This window comes from Scophthalmus maximus, chromosome 20 (assembly GCF_022379125.1).
Source record: "Scophthalmus maximus strain ysfricsl-2021 chromosome 20, ASM2237912v1, whole genome shotgun sequence".
Taxonomy (NCBI): Eukaryota; Metazoa; Chordata; class Actinopteri; order Pleuronectiformes; family Scophthalmidae; genus Scophthalmus; species Scophthalmus maximus.
Genome location: NC_061534.1, coordinates 13079111 through 13098008, shown reverse-complemented (window position 1 = coordinate 13098008; position 18898 = coordinate 13079111). Strand labels below are relative to the sequence as shown.

The 18898-nt window shown below is 43.4% G+C and overlaps 1 protein-coding gene across 1 annotated transcript in view; it reads right to left on the bottom strand.

Moving 5' to 3' along the window:
* col27a1a (collagen, type XXVII, alpha 1a) overlaps positions 1 to 18898 on the bottom strand; it is a 66244-nt gene that overhangs the window by 28111 nt on the left and 19235 nt on the right. The window contains exons 5-12 of the mRNA XM_035608574.2: positions 17058 to 17111; positions 15062 to 15115; positions 14863 to 14916; positions 7564 to 7608; positions 5009 to 5062; positions 4463 to 4507; positions 3284 to 3337; positions 2495 to 2539 (exon numbers count right to left, since the gene is read on the bottom strand). Of these exons, the coding sequence (XP_035464467.2) occupies positions 2495 to 2539; positions 3284 to 3337; positions 4463 to 4507; positions 5009 to 5062; positions 7564 to 7608; positions 14863 to 14916; positions 15062 to 15115; positions 17058 to 17111 (405 nt within the window). The remainder of the gene's footprint in view (positions 1 to 2494; positions 2540 to 3283; positions 3338 to 4462; positions 4508 to 5008; positions 5063 to 7563; positions 7609 to 14862; positions 14917 to 15061; positions 15116 to 17057; positions 17112 to 18898) is intronic.

Genomic DNA, 18898 nt, shown 5'->3' with positions numbered 1-18898 from the left:
TAGACTAAACTGTTATGTCTATAAACACAGAGTCAAATATGCAGGGCAGAGTTTCTCAAATGTCGCTGACTGTTACACGACCCACCACCACTACTGTAATCGCAGAGCAATTACAAACAATTCCACCGAGTCAAAAATATAACATTGAACATCAGCGTCATGTGAAATATGTACAAAATAATGAGATAATGGCATCATTATTAACATTAAATCTATCAGCTCTGGGGTGTGGGCGGCCAACTGTACTACTTAGGCTGAATAAACTTTTTCTAAGTCGAGTAATTATTCTGTCCATTTAGCAGCAAACGGAATGCTAATCTGAGCGATGCTAACAGCTGGGGGTGCTGCACAGGGAAACCACATCTGCAGAAAGCACGGGAGCCAAGGCACTTTAAAACTGAGACCTAATGTCTAGGTTCTGCTACTCTTGCCTGCAAACATTGTTTCAAAATGCTAATTACCGAAAAGGTCAGTTATTTTAGTGAGAGTTGAGTCGTGAGATATACAAAGCATGTACATTTATTCTTATCTCAGACTCGCCCTTGACATTAAGACTGCTGACTCAAAGAAACTCTTTGTATTTGAGTTTGCAGTTTATTTATATAGCCGTTTATTTCTAAGTGATCCAATCTGGGATATTTTTTTGACATTTGAACTTCATATTCAAATAATAATAAATGCTTGTGCATGTAAATGCTCACCTATCCTTCAATTTAGTGACACATCCCATTAGGTCAATGAAGCGATCGTAACTCAATGCTGTGATTGTACAGTGTGACAAAAAGCTCTTTTCTTTCCCCAACAAGGCTTCTGGAGTAGGTTTGGAATCACCCACCCAAAAAAACTTATGAAAATAAGGTTGCTGTTATGCATGGGACTGCTTCATGTAGAAAAAACTGTGCGCACTGTGTGCAGCAGAGATCAATGAAGCATGAAAGTGACCCAAAGGATGAATCATACAACTGTCACCGCTGCCCCACAAACTACGGACAAATGTGGGAAACCTTGCTTTGCCAAGTACAACATTTAAAAGCCGTGAGAGGAGTCACACGAGCATTTTAATGTAACTCTGCTTTAACATGATGTCAGACAGCCCTGTTCTTCAGCTTCAAAATCAAAGAGGATCACAGATTTTCAGACACCAGGATGATCCGAAAGAGCTGCAACTGCAGAACCTAATTGAGAAAACCTCAAATGGACAAACAAAGCCAAACCCTAAACAGCTGAAAGCAAAGAACCAAAAGGTTAAATTGATATGCAGCTAACAGCTGGCAATGCACTTGGGAAACGTTTTAAACTTTCCAATGTTTTAGAAATATCAATTCCCTAATCACAACTCTGGTATTAGTGTGTGTGCGTGTTTCCTCGACAGAGTACTGTTGTAATGGCCATTTAAATGTCTGGCTCGGGTTCAGGTGCTTCTTCTGTTCTTCCTTCGCCATCATCTTGTTAAGTGTCCTGGCTTTCCATTGTCCATGCCAGGGCATGAAATCAGATGACAGTGAGTGTATTTTCCAGTTACGTTTACAGGTCAGCTATAAAAGGCCGTAGTAGGAATATGCATACACAATTCAGTGCATGGTGACACATTGTCCAACTGTCATTTTCTGCTGCTGTCATTTAATCATCATTCTAGATGACTACTTTTAGTTTTGCGCGGGCCTGTATCTTATCTGTGAAACAACAATTATAATGCAGCCCTACTTGAGTTTGGAGAACATACACACAACACAAAAATCAAATGCATATGTGAACGTGACAAAGACATAACATGTGATAAAAATCCCCACACATGATAAGAAAACATCAAAGGCTACTTCCTAAACATTTGACTGATAACAGAGAAATGCCAACTTGTTTGTGTTTGCACACGTTGGTCTATGAATGCCTTATTTACTGAAAAAGACAATAAACAACAGCTGCAGAATGATCTCAGCGCTGAGTCTCGGTTAAACTGACTTTGAACACTGTCCGACACACAACACAACCGACTGACTGACTTCCTCCAAATGGCTAGGCTCCACGCTCAGGGAGGGGGGGGGGACCAAAAGCCTCCAACTCCAACAAAAGCCTTTTTCTTGTTTCATCCAAGACCCCGACATGCGGCTGGTGGGACTCCACAGTCTTTGGGCTGGAATTAACCCTTCCAACAGTCATGGAAACACTGAGCAATGACGTAAATGCAGACCTTATAAATTTTCACGTGTAGGTGTTTTCGAGTTTTTGCACCAACAGCTCTCAATATGACCCAAATAGAAGACTGAATTATAAAACGTCATTGCAATACTAATTTATGTCACCGCCTTGTTTGATTGGGGGTCGTGACCCCGCAGCATTAAGAGCTATTATCAAAATAATGAAGTAGAATGTTGATTTTTAATGTTGTCACCGCATCCCATTAATAACGGACAAAACATTCAAGGTCAACACTTGCAGCACAATTCATCACACTTTTGAAAGATTATCTGTAAAGTATGTTGAGACAAAACTTTACCGGCCTACCCATCTTGCCCCTCTTCCCTGGTTCACCGGGAATTCCCTGAAAATCAAAACAAGAGATCGAGAGAGTAGAAGAATCAAGGGTAGAAAACGTAGCGGAAATGTTCAAGATAGACAGAAAAAAAACAGAGAAGAAAGAGAAAGATTGACATCAGAACCAAAACTTAACACTCTTAGGACAACTGATTCAAGCCCCAAACGCCAAGTTAAAAAGATCCACTCAACTCTTGCTTCAACAGATGTGAGGAACAGGTGAGTGCAGCCTATCTCATATTTTCCCAGACTATTATGAGAGATTTTGTGCTTCATCTTATATGTTAAATAAACACCAGGGTCTCCCGAGCGAAGACAGCCAGACACCGTCTGTTGCTTGGAACTGTGGTATGAGCAATTTCGCTGGCTGGCCGGCTGTGGAGGGGTCCTGATTACAGCCTGCCGGCCCTACGCTGATGCAACCCCCTGGAGCATGTCCTAAGTAGGCTAATCGCTCCGTGTTTTTAGAAGGCTGCACAGAAGGAGGAGGCCTTGATGAGTTCAGGCGGTTCAAAGGCTCTAAGAGGGAACTTTTATCATATGAGTCATCAACACTCCCACACAGCTTTATACAGCAGCATCTCGGACAGCTGGGGACTGTTTCCCCGCATTATAATGACAACAAGGCAGCTCAATGAAATAGCAGGAGAGGCCCTTTTGTCATCCCGAAGGGCCATTAGCTGGGTTTATACGGTCACTGTACATTTTTGCAGTTATAACCAAGAGACATGTACGTTGGACAAGAACTCACTCTTTCGCCATCAGGCCCAGGCAGGCCAAAAAGCCCCGGGATTCCAATGAAACCCTGCAGGAGAGGAGACGAGATGAGAGGAGAGGAGACGAGAGGTGAGCGGGAGACAGAGGAGAGAGGAGGAATATGGGATGTGAGTATCCGGATGCTTCAAAGACAGCTGGAATAACAGCAACTCCCATGAACTCTAAGGCCTGGTTTCAGGGGCCGATGGTCCAGCATGGATAGGGTGGGCTTCCATGAAGAACCAAGCCATGAGGCAAGTGTATATGCCCATGGACTGCATGGTGCTGGCTTCCACGATGTAGTCCAAGGGCACATACCCTCACGCCAGGGATCTCTGAAGATAGCCAGGACCTCACACTGGGCTGTCGGTACAGGAAGAGACACACACACACACACACACAAAGAGGAAAACAAGCACAAACCACAACAGTTGAACACTAGAGGAACAGTTGAGATGCTAGTTACGGCCGAGCACGAGTTGGGTAGGTTTCTACTTGTACACAACGTGCCGCCAAAGAGAGTGAAGAATAAGTGGATAGGGGGCTCAGCGAGAGGGAGACGACTAGAATGCCTCCTTAACACAGCAGAGCCTCATACGGAGCTTAAACAGGAAATTCCAGCCAGTGGGGGCAGGGGAGTCTTCGGAGCAGCCAAGGGGAACTGATAAAGAACCTTTATTGGAAGGCAATATGAAAATCACTCCGTGAGCGTGTTTTCTTTGTTTGTGTACCTTAAGGGCGTGTGTTTGTATGTAGAGGCTTTATCAACAGCCAGTCTTTCACTAAGTTGCCTTCGGTATACAGTAATACAACATTTACATTACATGCAAAGGCTCGTACATTTAGCATCAGATTGAGTGCCTCACACTGGGGGAATGAGTGTGTATGAATGTGTTTGTGTGTGCAGAGGTGGATGCCGGTGCACACCTGCTTTCATACATGTATGCACTTCTATGTTGTTGCGTCTACGTGCCCCCTTGCAAAAACAGGTTTCTGCATGTTTTAAGACTCCTATAAATAGCATGAAGCAAAAGGTCTCTGTAAGCCGACATCCCCTACTCCACCTATAAATGTATCCATCACTCATGTTAAAGCACTATTGTCAGTGATATAAACTGATCAAATCAATCTTTTTGATCAGCACATTTGAAGATAAGATGGTGAGTTAACTTACCCGAACGCCCTTAGGCCCCAATGGTCCTATCGGCCCTGGTAAACCCTGAAAAACAACGAGGAGAACAATTTTTGGCAGCTCATCACTGGTCTGTACCAGAAATAAAGTTTGCCCTAAATACACAGGGAATGTGTGCAAGTGTGTGTCATGATGATGTTTTGAGGTGGAAAGCCAAGGACTACAACTTACATTTGTTAAAATAGCAGGATACAATAAATCCAAGTTTTCAAATTATATTCAATAAAAAAATATTTTTGAATGTTACATTTTAAAGACACAGCACAATAACAGGTGCTTCTGTGTAATATACTCTAAGTAGCTGTGCAATGAATGCACCATTTCAGCTTCATGGTAATTTCTGAGTCTTGTGATGTTGTTCTCTTGGAACACTTGATCTTTTAAAATATTCCAATTCCTCTACGCTGTATTTACCCAGATATTTCCCTCCTAGTCAGCTGTTCAAAACAACCTAATTCCACTTGGCTTTCTGCCCTTACTATGGTCCTGACTACCACTGTACCAGTCACAGCAGAGGATTTACTGCACCTGCCTGCCAGGATAACCTTTGGCACCTGGGCTTCCGACTGGACCTTGCTCTCCCTGCAGGGAAGAAATAGAGGAGGAGAGGGAGAGGCAAGGGGAGAGGGCGGCAGGGAGAGGGGGTGGGCGAGTCGGGGGGAGAGAGGGTGAGAGGTGAGGTCAAAATTACAGTAACACAAACACACAGGCAAGGCGCTGTGAACAGTGGAGGACAGTGTCAGAGAGGGAGACAGGGCAGAGGGGGTGAATGGTTTACTGTATAATTAGGAGATGAATGAGTTTGCTTTGTACTGTAGTGGACATTTGTGCTGCAAGTGCAAGCACATTGAGCTGGTGTGGCACCAATGCACTGAGATCGTTTTGTGTTGTTATTTCAGTATTAAGGTCGTTGGAGACAATTCATGTTCACATTCAGCTTTAATATCTCTAAGGTCTCCCTTTAGCATCTCTATCTGTGTTGTATGTGCTAGATTGATAAATGCAACAAATCAATTTGTAGAACTCTTTTTTAAAATTCTGTAGATACTGTATCAGTTAAACTCATTTGTACTATGACTGCCATATTGTTTCATTGTACTCACTTTGTAGATGAATAATTATTTATTGATTAGTGTGTATGTATAAATATGTGTCTATATGCACTTTGGTAGTGTTTGCATTACATCGCATGGGCAAAAACTGTGTGCATTGACAATAAAGTTGAATCTCATCATTTAGATCCTTCATGTGGTTTTAATTGGATTTTTATAAAAGTCACCATACCACTGTAAAACCAGTCAAAAAATTTGCTTTTGAATTGTGGTGGAACAGAGGTATTAAGTCGTATCAAAGTATTGTTACAATTAAATAAAGAACAAGTACCTTTTAATAAGTACTTATGTATGGTACTTGAGTAAGTATATTGAGTTTCATTCCAAAATTGTTAAATATGTCTCCCTGGATGCTAGGACTCGTTCTTATTGCTAAAAGACTAAAACCTTTCTCAGATGTGGTCAGAGTATAGGCCATAGAAGCTAATTAATTTGGTTATAGGTTTTGATTACTTGGGTGTGTGAGTAAACACAACACACACGCAAATGCAGATTGTGTCCAAAATCCTCAGCAATCCAGAGCACAAGAGTTCATGTAAAACTTCCTTTGACACACTCCAGACGTGCGGGCTTGCGCGCTGCTTGCCACACCCTCTCTTAGAGCAATACAGTGCATAATGCAGCCAGTTGAAACCAGACTCAGAATTTGGCTGAGTGGGATTTGGACCTTTAAACTGGCCAGCAGCGCGGAGGGGCTCTGAGCACGGCCCGCAGTGTGTTACAGTATCAAAGAGTCGTTAACATTTTATGCACAACAGCAGGAATACATGCACTCGACAGTCCCCACTGCCAAACAGTTGTGCTTATTACTCGGTCATTTGGTGCTGTGGTGATTCAGACTCAAGTCCAGGACCTATTATCTGCAGCAGCAACTCTGTGGGAAAGAGGGGGGCGTTTGAGGATGGATTAGGTGGGAGGACATGACGGTGAAAGAGAAAAAAAGCACTCCCTCTCCATGATGAGTCGTGCGGGAACTCCCTGCAGTGGTGACGTCACCCAGAGAACAGGGACTTATTTCAAACTGTGTGACAGTGAGGAGAATGTTCCACTCCGCTTTCCATGACTAAGGGCTTCCCTTCGTACCAACAGTAGTATGACCCAGCCGGACTGAAAATAGCTCTTGGACATGAGGCTGGATGCTCCATACTTGAAATAGTCCTGTTGGGCCGGACTAAACAGACAGTCTCCTCCCACTTGTGGTGGCAAATAAAAGAGTCCATTGAACTGATTCTGTCGGTTTCAAACTGAGATGGATAGATAGAGGAGAAAGAAACTGAGTGCAACGAAATGCAAGCTTGAGACCCATGAATGAGTCTAAAATGCTGCTGGAGAGAGACTGAACATCGAATGACAAGTGGCAGGTCCCGAGCAAAAGAAAGTCAGACAAAGGGAAGCTTTCTCCAAAGCTGCAGTGTAATGGGAGCGATTGTGTCACTGTTGGCCTAGTTGGCTTGTTCCTGTTTCTTTTCTCTCTATTTTTCTCTCTGTTTGGCATCGCTTTCTGATATCCTGGAGAGCATCGCTGTAGCACAGCGCGTTGGCCAGATGTCAGTACACACACACACACACACACACACACACACACACACACACACACACACACACACACACACACACACACACACACACACACACACACACACACACACACAAAGTGAGAGGTTAAGTGACCTGGAAGGGGAGTGGATGATGACTGCGGATTTAAGGAATGAGAAGTGAGAGGATGAGGGATTAGTCATAGAAAAGGGCCTTGATGGTGGACACTTTAAGATTACTAAAAATGCCTGAGAGAATGCAAATGTATAAATTCTGGGTATGCATATATTGTGGAACAACACATCATCTTGTCAGGAGTCGCAAGATCTGTGGGAATGTTAGAATGTTCACGTATGGTGTTAATGTTGGTAGTGTTGAAGAAAAGCAGAAGCACAGGAGAAAAAACATTTATTATCAAAGCAATGGAAAACTTACAGGCTCTCCAGGGAGTCCAGGTGGACCAGGGTAACCTCTCTGTCCCTAAAGAGACAAACATGAGACATGGGAAGTGAGTTGAGTGGCGAAAGTGGAAGCACAAAAACCCAACACCTCTGAAACGATGCAAATAATATTGAGATTAAGATAAGAAAAACATTTCTCCCTTGGTTTTTTGCAGGGCAAAAGAAAAGAAAAGAAGCATGTTAACACTCAAAGCACAGACAGACAAGTTCAGTGCCATGTGCAAGGAATCAATCTGTTCTGCTGTCAAGGGTTCAGACTTTCCACTAGCCGTGTTCTCAGAGAAATTGTGCAGGGGAGGCCGTGCCAGGGCCACGGCATGTTGAGGATATAAATGCCTTCCTGTGTGAGTCAGATAGCAGGTCTCTCCCTCTCAGCCTGACAAAGTGCTTTTCCTAAGTTCTGCTGACTTCAGCAACTCATCCCACCAACAAAGAGCGCAGAGAAACTAAATCAAAGGTGACCACAGTTTGATAGAGGGGAAAAAAAAGGAACAGAAAAAGAGGGGGAAAAACAAAATAAAAACAGAAGGCCAGGGAAGGGACAGATTCCTGTTGTCCCATTTTCCTAAACCACGGCACCAAAGTACCAAGCCAAGACTCCCGGAGTTCCTGTAAACCATCCGTTAGCTCCGTCATCTGACTGCTGCAGGGGGAGAGGACGCAGCGTCATTATGTTACACAATCGCTCTCACTAGCTGACACCTTCATATCAACTCTTTAAAATGCCATTGTCAGCATTACAGTACACTCCACATTCAGTTCTGTCATAGATACCTACTGTGTGAACAAAATAATTTGTCACGCAGTATTGTAACTGAGACAAGTCAGCACAGACATAATCTTTAAACATTTTACCATTATCCCTGTATCTAATAAAGACCCAAGCACTCTTTTACTTCAAATCAAGAGTTGCACATCTTAAAGAGACCACTAGGAGGAGACGCTCGGAGCTGGGATGAAAATACACGAGCGACATGTATTCCACATTTCTGTGAAAGCCCTATTGGTAAGCAGTGTTGTGGAGAGAACGGGGATGGATGCACTCACAGACACATGGCGCCTCCGCCTGACCTCTTGAAAATTTCCACTTGTAAATCTGAGTACTACGACAATGGCATGTTGAGCCGTCATAAAAAATGTGTTGTTGCATTCGTGACTTTCCTAACTCTCCTGCACGTGTCCGAATCGGAACTTTTCAGGAGCATGCAAACACATATGTGTGCGCGTGCAGTACAGTGTATGCACATCAGCAAAGGCAGGCAGAGAAACACACACACACACACACTCACACACACACACACACACACACACACACATTCACACATTCACACACAAAGATGCACGTACACAGCCATCTTATTACACGGCTTACGTATAGTACAAACATGTGTAGCGGCTTATGTTCCCAAGCTGTGCTGTGAGGTCTAGTAAGCCACACACACACACATGCACGCACGCACGCTATGGGTCCTGGGTATTAACCACAGCCCTCCAACCAGACCATCTCAGATCCTTATCTCACTCATTATGAGCTTGCTAATGAGAGTGGTCATTCCCACCAGTCCGACTGTTTTTACAATGCCACTTACCTAATGAGCATGTGTGTTCAATCAGATAAACCCACCAGAATGGATTTGGTTTACAGAAGCTCCCCGGTAGCACCCTGCAAGCGCCACTGCAACCGCACCCTAGCCACTAAGTCAAGGAGTGCTAAGCATGTTTGAGCAAAAACTTAAATAAAAAGGCATATCGTGTCCGCCAACGATATACCATTCCTCTTACTCCTTACAAGCTAAACTACTCTAATATCAGTTTATAATGCTATACCTTTCATATTGGCCTTATGTCTGTTAACAACCGTACCACACAAATGGTGAATATGGGTCTTCCACCGTCTGCCATAGCAGAAATATACCCCTCGCCTCATTAATCTCTGCATTCATCTTTCCACTTTTCTCTCTCCAAAATCACTGTGCAGCATGGAGCCCGATGATTGCTCCGGGTCATCATCCGGCTCCGGGCATGTGCTGCCTGCAGAGCAGATTGAAACGGTCCACGCCGATGTCTGGCGAGGGCAGACGAAACAAACAATCGCGCATGAACCTAACCAGACAATTGGGCCGAAATCAAGCCGGTGGAAAAACATCCCTCATCTCATCCCTGTCTCAACCGCAATCTCAGCGGCATTTACTTGCATGGAGTAGCACTATTAAACCACCAGCAGGGTGGACGGCAGAGCAACGATTTATTGTGCTCTCTGTGAAACATGCAACAAGGAAATTATGGTTGCTTTGAGTTCTTCTGTAATTACAATGTTGATGAGAATGTGGATTTGTTAGTTTGAACAGTCAGCAGGAGCTGGACAGAGTGAGAGTTTGGTTTGGAAACAACAGGAACTTCAGACAGGTTAATGTCTTTTTTAAAGTGCCTTGTATAAATGAATGAAATTAGCACAATTAATATTCTGTCTAGACCCTGTCGGGAAATTACAGTATATCCTTCCACTTTGTACTCATGTATCATGAGTCTGCTCCACAAGAACTTTTGTTTCTTGTGGACTTGGTTTATTCATGTGTCTCTGCCTTAGCTAAGTTACTTTTGTCATCCCTCGTGTATTAATCTGAGTTCTGTATTTTTCTTTATTTAAGTCCCTTTCCTTGTGTCTCTGCACTTGCTGCTTTCGTTCTTGGTTCCCAGTGTTTTTTCATAGAGGATTACTTTTGCTGGATTTTTCCTTTTTGCTACCTGGAAGACTGTAAGTCTCTTTTTTTGTTCTCCTTACATTCAACCTTTTGTTCCCGCACTTTGCATTTCGGGTCCTGCTTCACCTCCGAACCTGAGGGGATGTTAATGTTAGGAGAACTATGGTTTGGACTACATTTGAAAGGAAAAATAACCTACAGTAGCTGGAAACAGGCCCTGGAAAATCCACAACGATGATGAATTTATTGTACGTTCACATAAACAAAAGAGTACATTTGCACAATGTGCAACCTTCATTGTACCTACAATCCTCACGTGTGAACAGCACATACAGGAGTGTATATGAAAACCACATGCACAAGTATGAGGACTCAACATAAATGAGTCTCGAGACGTATCTTCCCCGACTGTGGCATACGACATGAGTGATAAGTTGACTGCTGTTTTGCTACATACTGACTCTCCAACTGAACTTTCAGGACAACGCTGTTACTAATGTAGTCTTTACAACTACCTGAAATACTTATAACACTGATATATTCTCATCCAATTCTTGGCAGGCAACTTAATAAGCATTGTTTCTCAAAATCTAAATATGCTCATTTAATTCTAAAAAGGTGGTGAAAAACAAAAACTTAAGTACATTGATTTGTTACCCACCGATAACTGATGTCCAAATGAAACAGTCTCTAAAATATGTTCCTCCTTGAACCCCAACATTTCAAAGCTCTGATCACACAGAGAGCAAACCCTAAAAACTCTGGTGGTACTGAGACAAAGTATAACAAATACAAACACAAACTGCTCTCAGATTAAAAGTTTCTTTAACACATTTACACCTGGGATTAAAATGTGTCGAGTGATTGGCCTGCAACAGGATGGTGCTTGACCACATGACAGTACAGGTGTATATGTATCCAAGATGCATTGAGGATTGGGATGAATTGTGACCACGTTGAACACAATCGTAATTGTAAATGTTCAATCCGCATCCAACAACTACATGGGCGGAAATACGTAAAACGTACATGAGAGTTCCAAACCAGCGAGGTAGCAGCCATTAGCCAGTAAAACTAGTGACATTATTCAAGATACTCATGGACGGAGTGAACATAAAACCAATTCAAACACAAGTTCACACAATAACACACCCACAGTTGGCAACCATCTTCCTCTATTCTCCATTTTTGTTGTTTGCAGTGTTTTTGGACCTGCACAAACCAGAGGAGGATGTGACATGAGCTGGACGGTGCCATCTGATCGGAGTCGGATCTCAATGTGGACACTGGAGTAAAATATCAAGGTGTAAATAAAGTCAAAACTTGTCAGAATGTGTAGGTAAAACCCTGAAACTGAAAGCTAAGTTACAGTGCTGCTAGACAGCATGTCTTGGCTTTTGGAGGAGAAAAAGCAGAGGTAGTGGAAAAGACAGATGTAGAGAAAAAAAATAGACAAAGAGTGAGAAGAGACAGATCAACTAGCAGCGGGGACAGACATAGAAAAGGGAAGGATGGAAGCAGTAAGGTGAGACATGTGGCTTGTAATGTGGCCTTGAAGCTGAGGTTTGGCCTTGTGTGTGTGTCTCCTCTCCCTGACCCGACAGACCATCCTGAAAAGCCATTCAGAGTCTGCTTGGTAGAACAAATGTTGTACAGAGCGGAACATGCTTGGCTTGTCTGTCGGTGTAAAATCACACTCACCCATCACACGTTCAAAGCACCACTGCTTTCTCCATTAAGATTTTCCATGGAAAACTGGGAAAAATCCAGCCAAATACCAGAATTCCCGGTCGAAGTATCGAGCAGAGGCTGATTTAGGGCCTGTAGGTAGATATATGTGTGCGTGTGTACATGCTGGTGAACGTGTGAGCGAGACGCAGAAGGTGAAAGGAGAGGAGAACAGAGGAAAAGCTGCCGTTCTCCCGTTTTCCTAAACCACAGCTTCAGAGCAACGTGCCAAGCATGTGAGAGTCAAACAGCAAGGGTGGTATGGAGAGGAAGAAACAGCACATGGGTGTTTCAGGGTGGCCTGCCACTGCTGTGTAATTGCACTGAGAGTAATCATCGCCTTTCTAGCTCACACTGATGTTGCACCAGGCCTCGATGTCTCAATGGAGAGACCTGCATCAATGGAACGCCTGGGACTTTCCACCTGAGCTGACCGAAAAAGGAACAGAACAAAAGCCTGTTTGGAGACACGGCCTGCGCTCCTTTACGGCACACTTTGGAAACTGACTCACATTTTGGTCATCGCACTGCGACGTGAAGGCATGTCGGTTCAAGTTTTAACGAACGCAACGGTGCGGAGCCCCAGTTGAGAACTATAAATTAGTGTACAGTGTTCAGTGTAGGATGAAAAGGGGTTAATAAGCCCCTGTGTTTTTGTACATAAAGGAAGCTGACTGCCTGTGGTTAATTTAACAAGTTTCCTCTGCAGTCATCAAATCTGTGGTTCGTTGACCAACACCTGAGGCATGCTCTCATGATGTCAGAGTGTGTGTTGATGAAGTTCCCACGGCAACAGACGTGCGTGTGTGATGTCATCCTGATAGACTCCTAATGAACAGCTATAACGTGCCCTAATGAGGCTTTATCAAGACGACTGACTGAGCCTCGGCGCTGCTCATCTCAGGGGAGACTGGTACAGAGTGCCGCTGTATGTGTTCACTTTCCAAGGTGATCATACCTTTAAGATTATCTCATATCAGAAGTCAATCTTGTACCTGTACTGGCTCTCTCACCTGCAACTATGATTGCCATGACAACTTTCTGACAGGTTGTCAAATCACTTCCAAGATTCATTTCGGTTAGAAAGGAATCTTTGAATGTTTCCACTAGCTTTTCATTTTCCATTCTGGCTGAGTGTGTGAAAGAGAGAGAGAGAGAGAGAGAGAGAGACAGAGACATAGAAATGGACGTAGAGACACACACACATACACAAACACAGAAATGCAGATTCCTAACAAAAGCCATATGTTAAGCTTGAGGCAGCCGTCCAACTCGACTCCAGTGCTCTGTTAGAGAGCACCGCGGCTGTGGGAAGACAGTGAATACATGCAGAGGCACTTTACACTTCTGCTGAAGCACACACACTCTTCTACCATCTAAATTACTCAACTTATCCTTCTAGCGTGTTTGAAAGGAGTGCATGGCTCAGTCCTATTTAACACATGATGTAACTGAATACAGTCCATTAGATCTTCTTCTGTTTACATCAGATTGTTTGTGGAAAAAGTGGTTTTAGTTCAGACGTGGGAAGCACACATGGCACATCATTTGTGCTGATCATGTCTCCTGCTTCAGTTGTTCCAAACGTTTTGTTTGTCAGATGTCCCCACAGCCATAGATGATCTCAAGTAGGATACCTCTTTGACTCCAAATCTGTTCATTTCAATTTATTTACCGGGTGTCAATTAACACTAGTGTATTAAAGCCGTGACAATTTCTCTTTTTTGCTCCAACACATTATTATACTTCCATTTTTGGTCAATTGCATTTGTCCCAGTACATTTATCCATTACTTTTAGACAGCTTTTCCAACTTATCAACCCTTAGCAATACAACTTTAACTTTTAACTTTAACTTCAACCATTAAACCCCTTTGCTTTCAGCTTCAAACAAATTCAACTTTTGCGAACAATTTAAACATTTACTCTCGGTTAACACGTTCAACTATTTATTCATGACATGTTGCCAACTTTTTAAACTATTTACTCATTACTTTGATCTGAATATGCTAAATGTTTGCTCGCAAGCATATAAGCCAGCTGGTTAGCATGCACACTCTTGCAACATTCTCAGGGTTACTCGTTTTTATTTCTATGTTTTCAAATTAGCCACCACACAATTTTTCCACATTTTCTTTGGCAACTACAGCAGTTTGTATATTTGATGTTGACCACGCAGAAATTCATTTACACAATCATTTAAAAAGACACACAGCTCAAACTTTCTTCTTTGGATTTACTCTTGGTCTGTATTCCATCCCTGTCTAGAAGCTTTGTCTCATGAATCACTCAAGTTTTGACGTAAGTAACATCCAAGACACTAGGAATTTTGTGTATGAGCGCATTAGTGCATGATCCCCATCCTCTTATTTCCCCTGATGACAAAAACCTCCCCCTCGTCAGATTTCTGCCAGACCCCCCCCCCCCGTTCGTTATTCAGCAAACACAGATGGAAGAAATGGTGAATACAGGGCAAAAGGAACAAGAGGCAAAACAAAACAAAACAGAAAACACACATGCAGAAACAATACAAATCACAATTAAGTCTTATGACATGAGTGACACAGACTCATGCAAGCTTTCTTTGTCTGGGCTCTCCCAAGTATTGTTGCACTAAGCACTATGTTCACTCACAGCATCAATTTGTAAACCTAAGCTCTTGTGGCCTGCATTTAAGAACATTTCATTATTTAGCACTTTGAGATTGCTTTTAGCAATGAAAAGTGCTCTATGAATGAAATGTATTATTATTATTATTATTATTATTATTAATTTCGTCGCAAGGAATTTGGTGAAAAAAGGTTTTTGAGAAATTTCGGTGGGACCTGAGCTTTTCAGTCTCACCTTTCGGCCTGCTTGTCCAGATAGTCCAACCGGGCCGATGATCCCTGAGTCTCCCTGGGACACAAAGAGAGAATGCTAAATGGCAATAATGCGAGATTGGCTGGTTAGACAAATAGCAATCATAAATGGGCTGGCAGTTTGCCAAACAGGATGATGTTATAAACTAATGTAGCATGTAAGAAATGGAGGGATTTAATACCTTATCTCCTTTAGGTGCTGGCCCAGGTGAGATGCCAGGGTCTCCTTTTCTCCCCTGTAGAAGAAAAACAACAAAAACAAAGGAGGACTTTGTATGGGTGAAAATGACTCCTGTAACAGCAAATGACAAAAACACATTAACTAAATGACTTCACTCGCCAACACACTTCATTTGGACGGGGTGGAGGGTTAAGGCTACAAAGGCTTGTTGCTATAAATCACTAGGTAATAGGCGACTACAAGTGATGAAAACAAGAGGGTACAGTTATTTTGTGGCCGATAAATTGGAAGAGTAATTGGTACATATGCTGTTCTGAAGTCGCAGTGGACTCAGTGCCCCTCCGGTCACACACACACCAAGCTTCATTGTCAGCAGGTCACAATAACGGGGCTTCGGCACATCAAAGCTATGGATCGGAAATTACTCTGAGCCCTGACTCTCCTTCTTTCCTCTTGGACCCCTGCCATTTACAACCTCGTTTCATTTATTAACGATGAAAGGGACGAAGTTGTGGTGCACCCTGCGACATCAAACACTTCACAATCGGTTCCCTCAGTGCACCTGCCAGTTAGAAGAGGCCTGGCACCATTTCCATTTAGGGGATTCCCTGAGACGAGGTTTCAAATGTTTGACCTGTAGAGTGTGGCTTCTCCACTTTTTTTCACTCCAGTGGTGTTGAATTCATGCTTTTGGACAATTTTTAATCTATTCTGACTTCTGCGGAGTGAGGGAAGTATGACATACAACGGAGGCTCTCAGCAAGAATTGAATCAGGGACTTTTATTAATAGTCTAGCATAACCACAAATAAAGCCACAAAGCGTAATATTTATACACTTATGCGCAACATTTGCGATCTAATATGTTAATAAATGAGCTTTAGAGGCACTTGTAGGTGGATTTTTATTACTTCTGGGCGAAGCCAGACTAGCTCCTTTTCCCTGTTTCAATTCTATTTGATAAACTAGCTACTGCTACAGTTTCAGATTATTACACTTTATTACAGCCTGACATTTACCATAGGATAAGCATGTTTCCCAGGATGATGAACTATTCCTTTAACCAAACAATCTTAAGATACACAGGCACTGGCTGGGGTCACAAATAATCATGATGTAAGCTTTCTTGAGAGTTAAAAGCAGATAAGAATAAGAATTAAGGCCATAATGATGGGAAGAATTTGGGGAAAAGTGAGGAATGTAATTGAAAAAAGTTGGAGAAACATAAATTACAGCAATGAGATGACGACAAACACAGCCCCTTTGGGTGAGCTGGGGAGGTGAGCGCTTTAGTGATGGGGTGGGCAGTGTAACCATAGTTGTCGTTTATGCAAAGGTATTTTTATAATGCACTGTGAATACAGGTAGTGCTCTTCACTATATACTCTGAGCACATAGCGCCGGAGGTCAAGGGTGTTTGCATACATCAGTCCAGACAATCAGATGAGGAACGTGGAGAATTTGGACACCTCCTGCTCACACCTTAAAATTAGACAGATTTACTAGGCATTCTCACTTTACGAGTTATAATGTCTTTCCTTTAGGCTCTGATAAATCACTTCAACCCCCCCGGGTGTCTAACTACCCTCCTCTCCTCCCTCCGCTCGGGTTGTAGTGGTGGCACATAGACTTGCATTCATTTTACATAGGAACAGTGGTGGAGTAGAAAGCTTAAATGGAGTTGATTGCCAAGAATCTGAAAGGATCTTGACAGAATGTGAATACTGACATTGACCCCTGCAGCACACATGCTGAACTAATACATCTCGTCAGTTTTGGGTCCTGTTGTGTTTGTAGTGTCACAGACTCACGGTTTAGCACTGAGCACTAATTTAGCACTAATTCTTCAACCATAAAACCTTATTTCCTTGTTGCCCTTCATGAAGTCAAATTAGTAGAAGAGACAAGTACATGATCATATAATGGCTGCCGGGCTCTTGGCAAAAAAAGGGCAGGCTTATTTGCGATCACGACTACATACTGAGACTTTGTAAATACCTTGAGCCCAGGTGGACCAGGTCGGCCAGGGTTTCCGTGGGGACCAGGAGCACCCTGCAGAAAAAGCCAGAGAAGAGGGAAAAAATAAATAATCAAACGTCTATCGAGATCTCTATCAGTTGTCACATTAAGATAAATCTGATGCAGACTGCGGCTTTGCTACTGTGAATGAGACCAGAGAAAGGGGGGCACAGACTCTCTGGAGAACCTTAGCCTGTGTTCTTGAACCTATTTTCCTATACATCAGCTGTGTTTGTGTGTCAGTGAGTTGGGTTGGGGGTAGACGCTTATGGAAAATGGGGCTGTGTGGAGCTGTTTCACCATATGGATGTGGTTTTCCTGCCCCCTGTTGCCTCACACTCCTCACCCCCCCTCAACACGCACGCACACACACACACACACACACACACACACACGCACACAAACACACATTTGCCAAGCCTCTTAATGAGTAATGCAGATCACCGTGTATCATAACATTTTGAATTCCTCCGCCGGTGTGTGTTTCTGTCTGCATTGGCTGTTGCCGAGGGAAAGGAACACAACTGTGTCTGAAAGCAAACACAGTGAGATCTACAGTAGCAGCATATTGGTAATGTGAACCATCGTGCCTCGTCCAGCGGCCCCCATGGGAAGGTTTAGCAGAAAGTTTTTGGAAGCCAGAGAATAAATCTACGCAAATTTTCCTTTTTATACAACAGCTGTAAAACAGCAGATGATTTGTAAACACACACCCCCCACCCCCCAACTATCTGTCTATCTGTCGACCTTCTCTTTCTCTGATTGACTTTTTCCTGTGGATCTCTGACCTCACTCCTGCCCTCCACGTGGTGCGGCACCCTTGGGCCCCCTAACATACCCCCTTGCACTGGGTCAAGGGTCAAACGAGTCAGAGAGGGCGGAAAAAAACCCCCACAACTACTTTAAGAGCTGGGTCAGCGAGTTTCACTGAGGTGAGTCAAAACAAATCAGGAACCCATTATGTTAGCGATCTGCTCCGCACCATCAAAAATCAACATCTACGAACATGCAGACAGGCAGCAGCTAAAAAAAAAAAGTGATCTGGGGTTTGGGCTGGGTCATACAGCTCGACAGAAAAGGCCTTTGAACAAAGTTAAGACAAACAGACATACTCTTCGGCTGCAGACATGACAACATAAATGCCTTTTGCTGTAACCGCTCCTCCTGTCAAAGGGTGCTTTGATGACGGTCATGTCTGATTCACCTGAGAGACGGCACCTCATGAATGAACAGGACATAAGTATCTCCGATGGGTGAATCACACCAATACTCAGGATTTCCAAACAGGCTAATATAAAGGTTATGATAAGATCTGAAATATCCTGACAACCTGCTCTGTTCATTATTTTTTTCTCTGTTCAAGATATTTCCATTCCAAGGATTCTCGTGCTTCACAGATCTCACCTCCCTCCGCTCCAACACTCCCTTCCCCTTTCATTTTCGGTTTGCATGCAGCTGGCGTTTCCCCTCGAGGGCTCCTGTGCCCAGACTGTGTTAAGCGGCGCTGTTGTGCCTTAAATACACCCGAACCAACAAGACATGTTTGAATTACATGCTTCAAAATTAACCCTGTGGTCTACCGCAGTTTGGGCAGTACGCTGGTAGGCACAGGCTGGCACCAACATTTGGTCCTTCCTACGCTCTCGCCTCCATGTTGTGTCCCTTCCTCTCACAACAGGTGTCTAATTAGAGAAGACCAGGGTGGGGTGCACGCAAGCCCAGGGCTATCAAATGAGAAAAAAAAACACCGACATCTGAACAGCAATGCAGGGCGTTACTGTGGTTCGTGTGGTAATAACACTGCCAGCTCTGCGCAATTC